This window comes from Helicoverpa zea, chromosome 3 (genome assembly GCF_022581195.2).
Source record: "Helicoverpa zea isolate HzStark_Cry1AcR chromosome 3, ilHelZeax1.1, whole genome shotgun sequence".
In the NCBI taxonomy this organism is placed as follows: Eukaryota; Metazoa; Arthropoda; class Insecta; order Lepidoptera; family Noctuidae; genus Helicoverpa; species Helicoverpa zea.
This window is the reverse complement of record NC_061454.1, coordinates 10,496,064-10,514,454: the sequence shown is the minus strand read 5'-3', so window position 1 is coordinate 10,514,454 and position 18,391 is coordinate 10,496,064. Positions and strand designations below refer to the sequence as shown.

The following is an 18,391-nucleotide window of genomic DNA, read 5'->3' as shown; positions in this document are numbered from 1 at the left end:
TATTTATATACTCCATGGGTTTACTTGACACCTCGACATAACGAAACTGTCATTACTTGAAACTGACATGAGTGAAGAAAGCGCGAATATTTAAAATTACCTTTAGTGTATTTAATGATGTGTTTAGAGAGATTATTTACTGGATTCAAGTGATTTGAATATGAGAGTTAAATAACTTACGAAAAACATATTATTATTTATGTACAGTGTTATATAAAAGTCCTTCAGATTAAAGTGCTATTTTGACAGATAACCTAAAAGAGCTCTGATTATATCAGCGTTGTAAATAATAGGATAATAGAGACAATTTGCATTTCGAAAATCCTAATTGAACATTGAATAATGCAGCTTTTAATACAAGCTAGCCCACTAATCGATAAATTAAAGCATTGGCATCGAGCGATATCTTTTAATGAAGTGCAGTTAACTACTTCACAGAAGGTCAGTATTTTGATTTATTATTATATGATATGCACTTGTACCATAATAACTAAATCAAAATAATGTTATACTGCTATTGCTTGAGTTTAGAAATGTCTCCATTAGCTAGTAAGACTGTAAATATAAGTTTTAAAAGGCATATAGTTGTGGTACTTAATTAACATTAGGTTTCTTACAGTTCAAGGCATTCCATGGTATAAACGTCATTATTTGTTTATACCTTGTACTGCATAATTATTATGCACAACATAGCGTTAATATGTGTTTAGAAAAAAACTGGTTTATGATGGAGATATTATTGCAACTTAGTCTAACAGAGTAAAAAATATAGAAGAACAATTTATTTTAATACTGGCTTCATATTTTCAGGTGGTATTATGGAGTTTAGGAGTTGTGGGCACAAGTGCGGTAGTTGTGGGGGTGCTATCAAGATATTTAGCAAGGCGGCGAGCAAAGCCCATTATGAATCCTCGGATCCAGAGAGCACTCAATAAAAGAATTTCTCGCATGAGAAGTCCTAATGGAGGTAATAATACAATGAGCAGTTAAAATTATTCTTAAAGCATAGCAGTTGTAATTATGAACCTGTTTTCGTTAACAATATTCAGTAAGATTTTTTCTTTTTCAAATATTGTCCCGTTTCTATTTGTTGAACCATAAAAATGTGAACAGTGCCTTAACTATGTTGTAAAATAAGCTCGTAAGCGATAATTAAATCTATCAATGCAATTGTTTATGTCAAGTAAAAAATATGTAGTTCAAGTAATTTTTTTAGGCATGGGATCGGTTGCAAGCAGTGGCGGTCGCAGCAGTCCCCTGGGTTTCAGTGAGCGGCTGTCGCTGGCGTCAGGCTCCATCGGCTCAGGGGCTGGAGACGCGGCACCTCTATCTCCTCAGCAATTGGGAGTGATGGGTAAGTAGTACAAATTAGTTATAATAACGCCATCTGTTGTCTAATAGTGTAACTATTTGTGGTGAAAATTTTATTAAAGAAAATACTTTTTAATATTCCTATGATTTACATACGTAAAGTGAACTAATCAAATAATAATTAATAAAAACAGTAATGTTAAAATTACCTTTACAAATCTTAACATTTTTAAATTTGAATAGTCATGCTTAATAGCATTAAAGATGAGACACTAATTACTTTTGTCTACGCTTGCATTATTTTTCGTAATGTTTTGTGGTTTTGACGTTAAAGTTTGTTATTTTGGTCTTATTCGCAATTTATTGGTTTCCATACATACACATAAACGATCAATTTCAAGGTAGGGATGTAACAACTTTTTTGAAGCGCCATCTCTTATCGAGTAGTGAAAGTATATGTTAACAAGGCATTCAACGTTTTATATTAATTAAAGCCGTATAGTGTAGATGTCGTTGTTACAAATTTTTTAATATTGTCAGAGAAAGTTTCTACGTGCATAGGATCCCCATCCATTCTGGGGCCCGATTCTCCTAAGTTATAGTTCGGCCATTCAGAGAATGCGTTCCTGACACGTCGCGATTGAACTGACGACGTAATAACATTCATTGATTATTGATATAATAATGTTGTTTTAATGCTCCTCAATTGTTAAAACGGTAAACAACCAGCAAATATATTTTTATCGTAACTGCAACGCCATTGCAAAGTTACGTCGTCAGTTCAATCGCGACGTGTCAGGAACGCATTCTCTGAATGGCCGAACTATAATAATCTCAAAATCGAATAGAAATCGAATCGCAATATGATCGCAATAGCAGTTTTAACCATATCGGGCATTCTGCTACTAATAAAAGACCAATCGTATTCGATTGACATTTGATTGGTGTGCGATTGGTCTGCTATTTTGGTAATTTTGGTCTATACGGTAGTTTGCTGTACAATCATTTTGCAATCGTAAATCATTTGCAGACAAAATGATTCATTATTGAATGACAGAAAAGGATAAAAACGATTATTTCAAAGAAAAAAAAAGCGGAATGCCACATACGCTTCAATCGTAATCGAGTCGGGATCGGATCTCAGTCGAATCGAGTCGAACGTCAATCGAATGTTGCTTAAGTAAAATTAGGAGAATCGGACCCCTGATTAATATTCAGTAGAGATCCATATGAATATTACTGTCTCTGATGCAATGCAACTTTATGCAGTACATACTCTCATATTAAAGGAATACCTACATACATGCCTATCCAGCTGTACCTACTAACATGAGCATATAATATTAAATGAACCATTTATAAATGTGTTGCCAGTTGAATTGTGTATCTAAGTCTGTATGACCTCAGCAGTCAAGAGTGCATGACAGCAGGGGCCCGATTCTCCTAATTTTACTTAAGCGACATACGATTCACGTTCGACTCGATTCGACTGAGATCCAATCCCGACTCGATTACGATTGAAGCGTATGTGGCATTCCGCTATTTTTTCTTTGAAATAAACGTTTTTATCCTTTTCTGTCATTCAATAATGAATTATTTTGTCTGCATATGATTTACGATTGCAAAATGATTGTACAGCAAACTACCGTATAGACCAAAATCACCGAAATAGCAGACCAATCGCACACCAATCAAATGTCAATCGAATACGATTGGTCTTATATTAGTAGCAGAGTGCCCGATAAGGTTAAAACTGCTATTGCGATTCGATTTCTATTCGATTTTGACATTATTAACTTAGGAGAATCGGGCCCCTGATACATGCCTCACCACTTAAATCACGTCTAGATCTGGTGAACCTTGAATGAGAAGACGTTTAATTTAGTCTTGTTAAATCTTAAATCATGTCGCTATTCTGTGACCCCCAGGTACAACACGTAGATAGATTTGACTTTTAACCCATACTTTTGTCTGTTGAAATATTTGCTTGTATAGAGTTGCCATCGATCAATTTTGTGATATAGCTACCTAAAATAAAACTGGAATAAGGGTAGGACATGGGTAGGAGGATGATGATGATACCTACTTACTTACCAGGGTTCCGTCTATTCGCGGGTTATGGTAACCAATGCTTCTAGCCACAGATTAGAAACGCAGGTTAGTGACCGCACTATTTACTGGCATTTATGACAACTAGCAGACGCCGCTGTTTCTCATTAGGTCCACGCTTTAGTACCCTACTGTTATAGGTGTACTTGTAGGTTGCTGTTTAAAAATGAAACAGGTATTTTTTAATCACAGATAAATATCTATGTCTAGCTCAAGGCGGCCTCTGGCATTTAGCAATTTAGGCATCGTTCACACCAAACGTATTGTCCGCCGCTGACTGTGAGCGCGCGTTACGCAGTTTATTGCTTTTCCATATATATTGAAATTGTCGTTCACACCGAACCGACTATACGCTGTTACGTCGTCTGTTGTAGCTGACTCTCAGTAGCCGATTATTTTACTACGCGACTATGCACGGCGGACGCGGATTGGCTACGCGGACGCAGTTGCCGAATAGCGCCGCTCCGCCGCGTACGCACCGCCGCTCCGCCGCGTCCGCACCGCCGCGCAGTGATGCCAGATTGGGGGGATTCCCCCCAAATTTGGGGGTATTTTCTGCCCACGGGGGATTTTTTGGGGGGAACAATCCTTTGGGGGGATCAGCGGGAAACTACACAAGAAACTGTAAGAATTTTCACTGTACATGAAATATTTTTATTGAGCCTAAGTTACTATGGACGTCTGACATTATTCTTTTCGCAATTGTTTAAACGTGATTGATTTGATTATAATAAATAAGTGTTGATTACAGTACAAGTTGTTTTCCTCTTACCTTAAAGTAATTGTCAATCTTTCTTCTGGCTGAATAGCACGTCGACAATTAGTGTCCCTTTTATATAAACTTATACGTATTAAAGATAGTAACTCATCGAATGTTTTTACTGTCATACGAAAATATTTCTTGAACTTATTTGGATAAAGTCTATATTCGAAATATAAAGTATGAAATTGACCAAGAAAACATCTCTTCAAATTTAAGGGATGTACCCACAATCTCTTCTTTTTATTATTTTCGTCGTCCTCTAGAGCTTCGCAAATGGCAACTATCTGAATGCGCATCATTTAATTGAAATATCAGTAAACGTCCGATTTTTTTTAAAAATACACTAGTTTTATCGTATGGGAACCACGAGTGATCTCAGAGATCGTTTATAAAATACTACGAGCAACTTCAAATACTGAGCTCTTTTATGTGTAGAATAGTCGGCCGCTCAGCGTACGCATCTAGTGTGAACCTACACGAGCGTATTCTTTTGTTCACACATGTAGCGCATCGTACGCTATAGCCTATTGTCGGCTTGGTGAGTACGCGTACTGCAGATTGAGTCGACGTTCACACTGAGGCCGACTGTGAGTATACTCACAGTCAGCGGCGGACAATACGTTTGGTGTGAACAATCCCTAATGGAACTATTCGCTATTGATAGATATTATGAATTCAACAGCGTCGCAAATATTACACGATTTCTGATGTCAGAAGTAACCTGTCCTCGCCCTGACCTACTAATATTATACGAGCAGGTAAACAGATAAAAATATGATTTTGCCGCGGTGCTGAACTTTAAAAGTCCCGTTTATATTATTACCTATTAAAGAACCTCCTTCTTAGTAAATAGGTACTTACGACATAAAATAAAATTATGCCCTTGCTGGCTTGGTGACTTTGCATTCCCAATTTATGAAACTGGCGACCCGCCCCGGCTTCGCACGGGTGCAATGCTGATACGCACTCGTGCTAAGCCGTGGCGGGTCACTAGTTATACATATAAACCTTCCTCTTTGATCACTATCTATTAAAAACCGCATCGAAATCCGTTGTGTAGTTTTAAAGATTTAAGCATATAGATCTACATAAGGATATAGGGGCAGAGAAAAAGACTTTGTTTTGTACTATGTAGCGATGTTTTATTTGTTACATTAACTTTTCCACTCTCCAATATCTTCAAGATAGTAACTAGATACCTACTCGCAACACGAAATACCGCCTTCCTCTCCAATAGCCAAGTTTGAATGTCAAGGTTGTCTGATAACGACGCCGACGCTTCCACTTGCCAGAAGCAAGCGTTTCGAAGTGCTTGATATAAACTGGATTATTAGTTACGCATTGTATACTTGTATTGTATTAGAGCGGCCGACGCACCAGTCGATGAGCCTTTCACCGCCGCCATGTGGAGGCTCCGTTATCTCTAGTGACGTATATCACCACGTTGCATCTTGAAGGCCACGCGCAATCACAAAATTCGCGGTTCATCGATGTGGCTCGTTGGTCTAGGGGTATGATTCTCGCTTTGGGTGCGAGAGGTCCCGGGTTCAAATCCCGGACGAGCCCGCTTTTTGTTACCGGTTTTGGTGTTTTAGATTGACAAACGTTTGTATAATATGAGGATAAATCAATCCATGCGTAGCGTTTTTTTATGGTAGGCCTTCACCTTGAGAATCTCATGGTTTTACTATAGGCACATTATTCAATTCTTCTACCTACGCACCACGTGTTATAAATACTTACACACATATATCAATAAATTACTTTATCACTGTAGAATACGTATGTCTTTACTTAAATAGACATACCTACTTTAGCCACTTTAAAAGTGTGTTCTACAAAAAATCCAAGTATAAAAAACATGTTAAAAAACCGCCATAGGTACGTCAAAAACCATGTCCAATTCCATTATTATAAAAAAGGTATGTACCTATGTACCTTACTTCCATTATTGTACTGTACCAATACCAACATACACTTAGCAATTACTTACGAACACAGTAATAGTGGACTTTGTAACACTTCGCAATATCCGTGCTAGATGTACAAGGAACGATAGTTAGGTGTAATCGATCCCATAGGGACCGGGGACTGCGACTTGGTGTGACCACATCCTTATTCCTGGCACGTGCCGACCCACTAACACGGGATGACGACTGATTACAAGATAAGACGATCTATATCACCATTCCTATTGTGAAATGTCCTTAATACCAAGGCTGGCCCATAAACCAAGGATTATTGGCGGTTTAAGCACCTGTTTTATCGTTAGCACCTATCATAGGAGCTACTCAAATCATCATTAAGCGCAATTATACCAAATGTTTGTGTTAGGTACTTAGTTTCGTGCAAATTCCGTAGTACGTACCTAGATGAAACTAACCTTAATTTATACAGAATTTTTACCAAAATAAATGTACTGTAACAAATAAGGAATCTCTTATGTAAATTACATTCCTCCAATATTTATTTATTAAATAAGAAAAGAATTCAAATAATTGATTATTCATGCTTAAAAAATAACAAACGGCGATAAATTAGAGGAATCCGACGAAAAACAAAACTTTACTACTGACCAACAGATGGCGCTGTCATGTTACATCAGTTAACTGTGTACGGTTACCGATTTCTTTATCATTAGCATATCTTATTCTTTTTACATATAGCAAAACAAAATATTCAAATCTATCTTCTATATAAATAAAAATGAATTGTAGTTCGTTAGTCTGATTAAAACTCGAGAACGGCTAGGCCGATTGAGCTGATTTTGGTTTTTAAATGTTTGTAGAGGTCCAGGGAAGGTTTTAACGGTACGAAGTTTGCGGGATCAACTAGTAACAAATAAAATTTACCAGCTACAAATACCACATAAAATTTTTAAAATACTATGGAGTGCGATTGCTGGTGCTAAACCACTATTTCAACTAGTCTCTCATCGGCTCGTTGGTCTAGGGGTATGATTTTCGCTTAGGGTGCGAGAGGTCCCGGGTTCAAATCCCGGACGAGCCCAAATCTTTTTACCATTTTTTAACTTCACTAATCATGAAAAAACTTGCTGAGAAAACTAATCACCCTTAAAACATCAAAGATATTTGTATATTCAGTACATAGTTTTCTTCTATGCGACGGTAACCACAAAGATACGTCACGTGTCTAAAATTAAAATATGTATTAGATATGCATGAATATGATATTAAAACATGTATTTAAATGTTAAATTCAACGATAAAACGATATCTAAGTTTAGATAAATTATGTTTTTTTTTTTATAATGCAAGTTTAGGTTAGCGCTTAAGCGGTTGTATCTATTTGCCATTAAACGGGTCAAACAAGTGACTTGTTTGCAAAATGTTAGGTCATGCTTGGTTTATAGTGATATTTTACGTCTCACAAATGTGTTGTTTATTGAATCTGGTACTTAAAATAATATTCTTATTCTTATTAATCTTGACCTTCGCAATGAAAATGTGTTAAGCATGACTAAAGGATATTTTAGACTCCTTTCCGCTTTACATGATCCAATACAATTATTATCAGCTAATTACATTACAATGCTTGCTTTTAATAATACGAGCAGTTGTGGCAGGATAACGTTTCTTTGCAAGTATTAATTACGAGAAGTATGAATGATTCCTGTTGTAAGATAAAGAAAACGCTTTGAAAATAAGTCGCTGATCCCGACGATTGCACCCGTTTAGTAAACAAATGTTTCCTGCAGGGATCTCGAGGGAAAGCTTCTGTGATCCCTTTCCTTGTTCCGAAACCCTTACATGTGGGGAATAATTAAAGCGCCTCCAACCTACCTTTGAGCGTGGCTCAGCTGAAATGTCTCTACAAAGGGCCGTGAATGCGCCTCGGGTGAAAAGGAACACCCACTATTTATGCAACGGTTTCTTTTTAGGTTCTGCATCCGACGTAGTCTTTATTGTTTTCAATGTCTCCGCTGCTTTCTTTATGTTATACTAGATAGCAATTCATAAAACGTTTCTCAACGCCACTCATCAAGATGGTTGCGGAAAATCCCGAAGTTGAACCACATGGTGTAACTGTAGGGAACAAAAATATTCATCAACATTACTCAATCATTACTCTTCAGAATGTGGCCTTATTAGTTTCGTGCCTTATCTAATGTAACACTGGGTTAACATTTTAAACAAAAGAACTTTCTGTTGTGAGGTGGCATTAATCTATTTAAAAAACCGTTTATTGAATTACCGGGAATTTGGAATAACAATTATTTGCATTTCAAAAGTCCTTAGTCAATTATTAGAAGTAAGTAGACTTGAAATGACCTTTCTGGAATTCAGGAAATCCTTGACCCGTCCTTGTGAATGATATCAAATAATAGCATTAGTTTGTACGATTCTAAGAATTATTTACTAAGGTTATCAATAGAACCGGGTTTCTCCCGACGACATGACGAAACGCTCTGGTGGGAAATTCGGAGAGATCCAAATGATTAAGGTAATCAGTAACTTTGTGATACATCTATGAGCCGGAGAACTGTGACATTGTCATTTTTTAAACAATCGCATTATGTGTTAAATACATTTTTCGCTATACCTACAGGATTTCTGTCGAGGTTACATACCTACCTTGAAAACCTATTGAAATTTGGTTAAGCTTTTTATTACTTAGATGAGCAGTAAATTACTTTATAGGCAGTTATTTATAAGCAGGTAAGTACATTCTTGTATTCATGAATAAATAGGTACCTACCTAATTTAACTGAGCAGATATTTTGTTATTTCGTTTGTGATAGCTCTGCTATTTGGCAATGTTTATGTCCTCTGTTACTGTACATGTGGCTATTGTTTACATTAGGTACCTACAACATGTTTGTCTACGTTCATATTATATCTGGGTCAAGTAATCTTCTGATATGCTTATGAAAAGAGAGCAAAATGAATCTTTTCATTCTTCGATAAAAATTGACTAGACTTCCTGCTGTTTGTAGCGTCATACTGGCGCTTGATATCCTTGACGGAATTCACGCAACCATGCCTTAGAGAAATGGTCGTTTTATAGGGCTTTATGGGTAGATGACTACCGTTGCAAAACCTACCACGTCGGTGTTAGGAAGAAATGTCAGTGCCGTGAACTTTCAAACGGCATTTGCAATTATGTAGATCTTTCGTTCAACAAATGTCAAGGAAAATACATAATTGCGAATAATTTGATCTATGTATTCTTATGAAGTACTTATTTATCACTTTCGCTTCAACTGGTAACATTTTCTTTAAAGCGAAATTGACGCTAAACTTTTACCGCACTTGGATCACGTCAGTGAGCTAAAAATAGCTCCTTTAACGTTTGTCCTGTTGAGTCATCGAAGACCATCCCAAACTTGAAATTTGTACGACTTTTTGCAAGTCTCTGCACTTTCCTTGTCCTTCTTTTAAGAGTCACCTTTGTTATGCGTTATGTGGTTGCTTATTGTCTTTATAATTTGGTACATACTTAGACATAGGTATCATAGCTGAAACCAATGGCAAAAACACAGTTTAGTGATGGTTGATACGATTTCGACCTAGGACTAGATTTCATCTCAATAGATTTAAAATTCAATATTTATTAATTGGTTTTATATTTGCTTCAAGGATTTGAGAGTATAACTTTAATTGATACTAATTACGGTTAAGGTTTTATTTAGCCAAATTTTATTTTGCAACAACAATTTAAATAATTTAGCAATATGCCGTGAGAACGACAATTTCGTGTGCACGTTGGTAATTAAGCGCGCCATTATTCTTGCAAATCCTGTAAATGTTTATCATACTTGTCTATCGTAAATGGTAGATTTACAAGTTCTAGTAAGTAGTTATTCATCGTGCTACAAGTATGGCCTAAACTTTCACGGTGACTCTGAGTTAACTGTGATTGTAGAATTATTGCTTGTCACAAAATTACAACTAAGTAAACCAGCGCAGATAAGGTTCATCAGTCATTCATGTATTGTTGCAATCTTTTATGTTTATAACAATCTTGACTTCGTTTTATCAATATTTTGACAATCTGCGTGTTTAATTAAAGACATGTGGGCGGAAGACGTCGGATTAATTTGATGAAATGTTGACGTTAATGAGCTGTATTATCATCTTGTTGCCAAGTTTAGGACGAAAACCCGTTTTGGATTATCACTTGTGGAAGTACTTTCTTGTCACTGCTTTCCTCTCACTTATAAGTAAATGAGATAGAATTGTTTTTTTATATGCCACACCATATCATAGTCACAACATCACACATTTAACTTCTAACTGTTACTTCTTGTAAGAAATGGCAATAGCGGGAAATATGACAAACATCTATGTCAAGTGTAGCCAAAATTACTCATTGAGGCAAAATAAGGAGCTTTCTAAGCTAGTTTTACGAGTTACCGAGTGGTGATCAATTATGGCATTTGGAGCACACATACATTGTACGGATATAGGTACGTATATCTGACGTCAAGAGCACGCATTCAACATTACTTAGATACCGCTTGCACTTACGAGCTCTGTTTATTAAGCCTGATATAATTATATCAAACATGTACGCGGAAAGATAATTTATAAATACGGTTATAATAATAACATTGTATGTAGTTTCAAAGGTAACCATCTGTTGCACAAATCTTAAGTTGATTTAGTCCCTATTTTCTAACGATCTAATTTTAAACCCATGGCCACTGCAATTATGTACATATATGAGGGAATCCCTCGTTTCATTTTGTTTGTTTAGGTCGCTCGAAAGCCCCGTATTTGCCTATGGTGAGATATTGCCCAAATGGTTTAATCAATAATGTCCTCGTAACAATTTTTTTTTCTGGGAAGTAAGAAGTAAGAATAAATACCATCTGATTTCTTTATTAGTTAATTTATAAACAAAAGACTGTAAGTAATATGAACGATGTCTGCGTAACAAATCACGCGTTTCCGATTCTCGATAATAGGTGCATATTTGTGTCACAACAAAGAAGTGTCATAATGCTTGCAATGCCTACGCGATATTGAACGTCTGGTCCATTATAAATTAAACCGGCATTCTGTATTTACAGTTATTTTACTGGGAAATAATGACGGGGTTCTTGTTAAATGGCTGGGTGAGTGATGACGCGTGGTGGTCCTGGCGCCGATGACAGATTGCTGCCGTCAACCAAGTTATAATGGACGGAGGCCATACGCCACTGTTTGCCTCGCTATTAATACATTATTTGTGGTTGCCAACTCATTACCTAAGTAGTACGTAAACCTAACTGTTTACAAATCTTTGTTATTGTTAGCGCTAATCGCTTGGTTAATTATGGAGCTTTAAGAACTCGATTTGTAAATTCTACAAATATCGAGCTATCAATAGACGCTGGTCTTCATTATTTTAATTAAATTGCAATGATTCATTACTCATCATAGGCCGCAGATGAGTTATCTCAAGAGGAGGAATAATTGAATTTGTAAAGCTTCAGTTACAAAGCGAGGCAAAACTTTTACAATGCCCGTAAATAAACCTGCCTTCTTGTAGTAAGAAAAACACCCTTTTCCAACTGTTCCCTGCTTGTCACAACCGTCTCAAGTACCTAGACTTTAAAGTACCAACGTGCTGCGGGATTCAGTTCATTTTGCTTTTTTGGTCTAAGCATCGAATCAATCAATCAATCGAACTGTATTTCAAGCCTTTTTGTTTTTTTTTCCCATACGCAATACTTTATGCACTTCCAATAGATATCAGCCATTGTTTATTTTACCATCACTGGCACTCAGCACTTTGGTCCATTTACCTACGTGAATTAATCGAGCTTTTGTCGCACTGGCAGAGAGTGCAGACTATCTACTCGTATGGGGCTATCGTTATTAACTCCATGTGAACGAGGCATCCAAGTATGGAAATTGTGTGATTAGGTACTACGCAATACTATATGTTCAATAATGTCGGCGATCGTTTTAAGTTCCTTATCTATTATTAACGTAATTTAACGATGCAAGTCAAGTGCCCTGAACTCATAATATTTTAATTAAAGTGCATACTTAATTGGTTTAAATTAGATTCAAACACGTTTATACAAAAATATTAGTTATCGTCAATAATTGCTTTGATCAGGATTTATTTAGCTAATGCTAAGTAAGATCAAATATGAATAAGTTAACGAGTATTTATTTATATTTGCAAAATGATAAATAAATGTTACATAAGTTACGTTTTGAATAGTCTTAAGCTACATAGAATACTAAATCATGAAGATTTCAAGAGTATTAAATTACGTATAACGGGTGTGTCGTTCACAATCACATTAAATCCTATCGCATTACTTTATGATATTCTATGGCGAATTGTAAAAAAAATAACCTAATCCATTCAGTGGTTTAACCACAGGATTCATTTTTCGTTTTTATAATTTACAACATCATGTGTAAAGCAGAGATAAAGTTAGGAGTATCGAATGTTTTGATCAGTTGACAGCTGTCAGTTTTCAAGGGAGAATTTCAGTTGTTTGTAGTGACTGACTTTTATATGGTGTTCAAATTTTCGCACATTTTTATTGTAAGTATTTACTTTGAAAAATTCATTTTTTTATTTTTACGTATTTTTCTTTTTTCTTTGTGTTAATCGTCATATTTTAACCAGTACATTAACGCATTTAATTTAATGTGAACGACACACCCGATATATGAGTGAAAGCCCTCTTTCTCAGCAAATTAAAATATCCCTCCTCGTTCTCTTATAGCTCTTAAAGTACACAAACTAAAATGATATACGAGTATATAGCTAGGAATATGGAGTGTAAGCCCGCCCCAGCCCTTGCGAAGGCCGTGAAATACTTCCACGGGGGATGTTTTCTAGGCCCCGGTATTACAAGGGTACGGACAAATTTGCTTTTTATGATCATATCAACGCTATCTCAAGATTTTATATGTTTTGTGTACGTATAACCTTTACATGAAGAAGTGCGTCCATTTTCATCCAATTTTAATACCATTTGCATAGATATTTCCGTACCAAAGCTCTTTTTGTAAGTTCTTTGTGCGAAATGTATTACTTTATATTCATAATGGCTTTTACCAGAGGAATTATATATTTGACTCAATACAAAATACACTGTGTTTAGTTATCTTTATTTGGTTTGTTAACATTACATCAAAGGTCTGTTGAGTAATTAATATTTCGCAAAAGTGTTTCATTCAACAATGAAGAGATGACATGAATATGAAGGTGGATGTCAGGATAAGGAAGAGAGAAAATGAAGCGAAAGACATATTGCGCCACCTCAATCAAATAGAATATATCAAGAAGATTATACCAACAAATCGTTTGACCTATCCTAATTTGTTTGGCAAACCGACATTTGGCCATCAAAACAGAGAGCCTTTAACGTCCGACATCACTGGTGTCTCGTAAAATGCAAATGGCTTGGAACCACCATACGACCCTGCTCTTCCACAAGCCTGCCGTTAGCTTCAATAACCTCGGCATCATAAAATAAAACATGATTTATAATATTCTTACGCTATGGTTTAATCTTGATGTAGGTACGCACGTATGTCATGTTATTAAATAGTTACTAGTCTTTCTTGTATAATAGTTCCAACAAACTGTCAAAGTAATCTTCCTGAATCTCTAAAAACTCGAACTTGTTCTCTTTACTTATAAAAAAATGTAGCTCTGCATGCTCGCAGAGAGTGTTTTTTGTTGCTAACCCAAGTTCATTGCCCTTGTGAATCGCATATTTCTATTGTACGCTGTCGAGATCAAATAGAATGATCTAATAAGGTATTCCATATTTATCTTGCCTCGTTATAGCTACAATATTATCACGTTGCAATTATTCTATTGTTAGTTCATTATAATGGTGATATCGATATTGTATTGTTAGATTTAAAACGTCTCGAAGCTGCAATTGAACGTGCTGTATTCAGCCTCATTTAGCTAACAAAACTCGAACCAATATAAAATTTTAAATTGAACGAATGCCCAATTTTTTCGAACTGCTACAGGCACCTAATTCCTTCACGCTCCGTTAAGCCAGATACAATGAGACCCGTAGGCGCCGTGTTCCCCTTGGCTCCGTTGTCGAGACGTCTCACACTAATGCGTCTGCAAATCCCATAACGTTTGCCAATTCATTGCAACAGAAAACAAAACTTCAGACAATGCAGGTGCATGTCTAGGAAAAATCTGAAAAATTTCACCTGAACTTGTTTGTTCTTGTTTTCTATGTTTTGGAGTTAGTGGTTACTTCTGATAGAACGAGTATTTGCGGCTCAGAGTCAATGAAAAGAATGATGCTCATTAAGACTTGATACTTCCTATATCGAGTGAAACTTTTAGCCGCTATAAAATGAATTGGGATGGTTCAGAAAATTATTATTTTATAAAATTATTTTGGCGAGTTCCACATTTTATCAATGGGACAAGAGCGATGGGTTTACCTGCAAAAGACCAATTACAACAAGGAACTTTTTCGCTTCTGTATATTTGCAGTAGCTCATTCGTTCTCTGGAATCGATGGCGTACCCAGTGATATTCTAAATATTTCATCTATTTTTTGTGAGAATTGTGCTATAGGTTTACTACGAGAGGTCGAGGCCTCAGCAGTTGTGAAACTTGTATTCAAAATGGCTTTTATTTTGATAGTCCCAACAAATCCCGTGGATATTGTCAGCTAGATCAATGCAGTATAGATGTATTGTTAAATCTTTAAACCGAACGCTATTGTATTATGTTCCGCAACTAACATCACAAGGTGTGCTCAGTTACTGTGCAATTGAAAATACAATACGGATTATTCTTGGTAATAAATTGAACAATTTAAATATCAGTCTGGTGACGTCGTCATCACCAGGTATTTGCATACGGGTGCGGCAAGATAGCCATGCTAATTTTATGCTTAGATCATTCTTTAACTATAAACATTTCGGTCACGACATGAATGACGTGTTTGTCGTAAATATTTTAATTTAATATCTCTACCGTCTTAAAATATGATGAATTCCAAGAATCAGTCTTAGGAGTTTGGAATTCAGTGCTATGAGTTTGGTTTGATTATAAATTGTGGCTCGTAGGAATAGGACAAGGTAAAGTTGATTAGCCAAATAAAATCACAAAGTCTTTCAGTTACACTTTAATGAATTTAAACAAAGTAAACTTACATGGAACATCACAATTATGCTTCGCAAAACAATGTTGATGTTATGAGATTCATCTTTTTAATATCTACCCAATTAGCAGGTCTATTTCAATTACATATAGGTACAACAATAGAACATGCCTTAATATTATGGAATAGATTTTCTACCTAACGGGAAGAAGCAATTTCCTTAAATATTAGACGTTGAACATACAGGCCTTGACTTTCTTTGTAGATATTAATTAATGTTTCGCAATAAGTTCTAACATCAATTTACGACATCAGAGACAAAATATTTAAAAGCTGAATTATAATATTTTAAGTCTTATCCAATAATGGTACGCTAGGTGGGACGTTGATTAAACGTTACTTTTAAAATATAATTAACCAAGATTATACATACATAAAATATATTTTGTGTTATTAAACTAAATTATATGTATTCGCATTCCGAGAAGAGGAATACCAACGCATTCGGGTCTACAAAAATTTATATAAATGGAAAGCCAACTCAAGGAGATGAAGACAGTTCTCTTACAATTAAGGCGAACACTTACAATCGACTTCAATTCATACAAAAATATCATTCATTTTCTTTACACATTTGACAAAAGTCCGCTAAGCATACTACTACCAAACGATGCCAAATCTATTAGTCTACTTGTTACTAACAACTAACAAGAATGAAGAGTTTAATTTCCGGAGGGATGCACTTTATTTTAATGGATTTCTTACAAAGTACAACTTTGGCTTAATTAACAAAGTCATCTGCAGCTAAATCTGATGCCTTTAGCAATGAGTTTGAATCGGTGTGAAAATAATTTGAATTTAGGCGTATTAGTACGTATAAGTGATAATAAAAACAAAATAAATTATTTGAACGCTACGGCTAAACGTTTTAAAATAATAATATCTTTTAATTCTGGATTTCTTAGACTCTCATAACTTAAAATTAAAAATAACAATTAATATTAGGAAATATGAAATACTAAAAGGTAAGAGGTACTAAACGATGTGCTTACTTACTATATATTTCGCGAAAATAATTAAAGTGTGCGTAAAATTTTAAAGAAGTTTATTATCTTGGGAAACTGAAAGCTGTTGATTGAACGCACAACAAGTTGCCATATTGTACAAAGTAAAGTCTAGCGGGACAACAAAATAGGACAAATTTTATCAATAATTTCTTAAAGTTTATTAATATTAGGTAACGGAATACGATAAAAATAAATTACTTAAACTTTACATATAACTTTTAAGATGTTTATAATATTAACAATTACTCAAAAACATGGCTTTAGCCTTTAAGCAAAAACAAATTCATCAAAAGAAATTAATTATTTAAAGTATAAAGAATACCTAAATATGTATTGTGTTTTGTACATTGCAACATTTAAAATATTGTCGGTAACGTGTTTTCTTTAATTTTGATTTCGAATTTTGAAATTCATTCTGATATCACGAATGTATTTACTGTCCAAGATATACAATTGTATATTGTGATTTTATAACAGCTTGTCATTGGTAACAGTGTCCTTCTCCTCTCAGTATCATTATCCCTATCTACGGTGTTTCCATTGTCATTACACACATTACAATGGCAATCTCCTCGCCGCTCTGCGACTTCCGTATCAGTAACTATTTACAGATATATATCTATTTACAGTTATGCGATAAATTTTGGCTCCTCAATTTACATATTGGAATGAAATCACATAACAGGAATGTCAAGAAAACAAAATTATTTACATTTCATCGAGGAAAATTTAAATCCGTGCCTCGACTTATAAACAACAGCATCAAGCTTAGTTGCGAAAACGTACATGTATAAACGACCAAGCATCTATAATTTTAATGATATTTTTCACGCTATTTACACAGATTTAAATTTTCTTTTAAAATAAAAGTAGAAGCGTTGGAATAAACAACGTGAATGTGACAATCCTGATATTTGCTCCATTGGGGTTGCTGCCAAGTCCACCTACTACAGATTTTTTAATGTCTTCTTTTGCCACCGGAGCTTTGACCATGCCCTCGCCGCTTTCGTTTGTCATATCACTGCTGTCCATCTGCTCAGGTTGATCTGCCTTTTTCATCGCGGCTACGTCATTGTCCTCAGGAACTGGTGGCGCCGTCTCTGGTGGAGGAGTCGTGGTAGTAGTCGTCGTTGTAGTTGTCGTAGTGGTAGTAGTTGTTGGCACCAAAGTGTTATTTGCCAAGAAATAAATTTCCCCGTAAATTGCTTCCACCTCCAATGTATCTTCAATACGCTGTCCTCTCATTTGTCTTGATCGAGGATCATTGTCTTTGTAGAAAGTTACCAGTTTAGCGGTGTACTGCACGTCACTGTTTGTATTGTTGCCCCTGAATGTGACATTACACGCGGTTCCTGGTTCTAAATACTGTTCAAGTTTATATAACTTCGTCCTACGCTCAGTGAAGGGATTTGCCCACTGTATTTGTGAAATGCCGTCATCTGATTCAATAGTCGTATTGAGACCGATAGCTATTCCGTGGCCATGACCCCAAGATAAAGTATAATTGAAGTCGTATTCAATTTCTGTAGTAACTGTAGCGGCAACGTCATCTTCATTCTTTAGAATGCGTTCTTCAAAAACTTCTGGGTCTAATTGCCTAACATGTTCCGTAGCTCGGTCTAAAACTACATTCTCTAATTTATAACTCAGAGGTTCAATTTCTTTCAATATTTCACCACTGTTTTCAATAATTTCATTATTCTTGTCATCAAAGGTGATTAGCTGACCGATGACGTTTTCGTAAGCAATTCTCCCAATATAATGTGAATAGCCGCTTTGAGCTACCATCCTTCCAATGAAAACTGAATCGACGGATGAGTCTACTACAACACCTCCGCTGGGTTTAGCATGAAATCTAAACCAAGGTATCCAATTTATCAAAGACGCGTTTTCAATATTCTCAAGAACCTCGAACACATTGTAGCTCTTGCTTGAGGATACAGCGCAGGATGTGTAGTCTGGCCGAAGCTGTCCTAGAATCATATCACCTTCGTGGCGCGCTCTGCACAAATAGATGGGACCTGCAAAAGATGACATTGGTTATATTTGTAAAGTCTCTTAGAAAACTTAAAA

At 35.7% G+C, this 18,391-nt stretch overlaps 2 protein-coding genes and 2 non-coding genes across 4 annotated transcripts in view; 3 read left to right on the top strand and 1 right to left on the bottom strand.

Moving 5' to 3' along the window:
• The first annotated feature begins 37 nt into the window (after positions 1-37).
• LOC124646004 (mitoguardin) overlaps positions 38-18,391 on the top strand; it is a 73,137-nt gene continuing 54,783 nt past the window's right edge. Inside the window, exons 1-3 of the mRNA XM_047186016.1 lie at positions 38-441; positions 811-967; positions 1,217-1,354. Coding sequence (XP_047041972.1) covers positions 343-441; positions 811-967; positions 1,217-1,354 — 394 coding nt within the window. The 5' untranslated portion in view covers positions 38-342. The remainder of the gene's footprint in view (positions 442-810; positions 968-1,216; positions 1,355-18,391) is intronic.
• Positions 5,678-5,749, top strand: Trnap-ugg. Its single transcript has one exon. It is a non-coding gene; the product is annotated as a tRNA-Pro (tRNA).
• On the top strand, positions 7,121-7,192 carry Trnap-agg. The gene has a single exon. It is a non-coding gene; the product is annotated as a tRNA-Pro (tRNA).
• Positions 15,261-18,391, bottom strand: part of LOC124646007 (protein unzipped) — a 39,643-nt gene continuing 36,512 nt past the window's right edge. Inside the window, exon 4 of the mRNA XM_047186022.1 lies at positions 15,261-18,339. Coding sequence (XP_047041978.1) covers positions 17,177-18,339 — 1,163 coding nt within the window. The 3' untranslated portion in view covers positions 15,261-17,176. The remainder of the gene's footprint in view (positions 18,340-18,391) is intronic.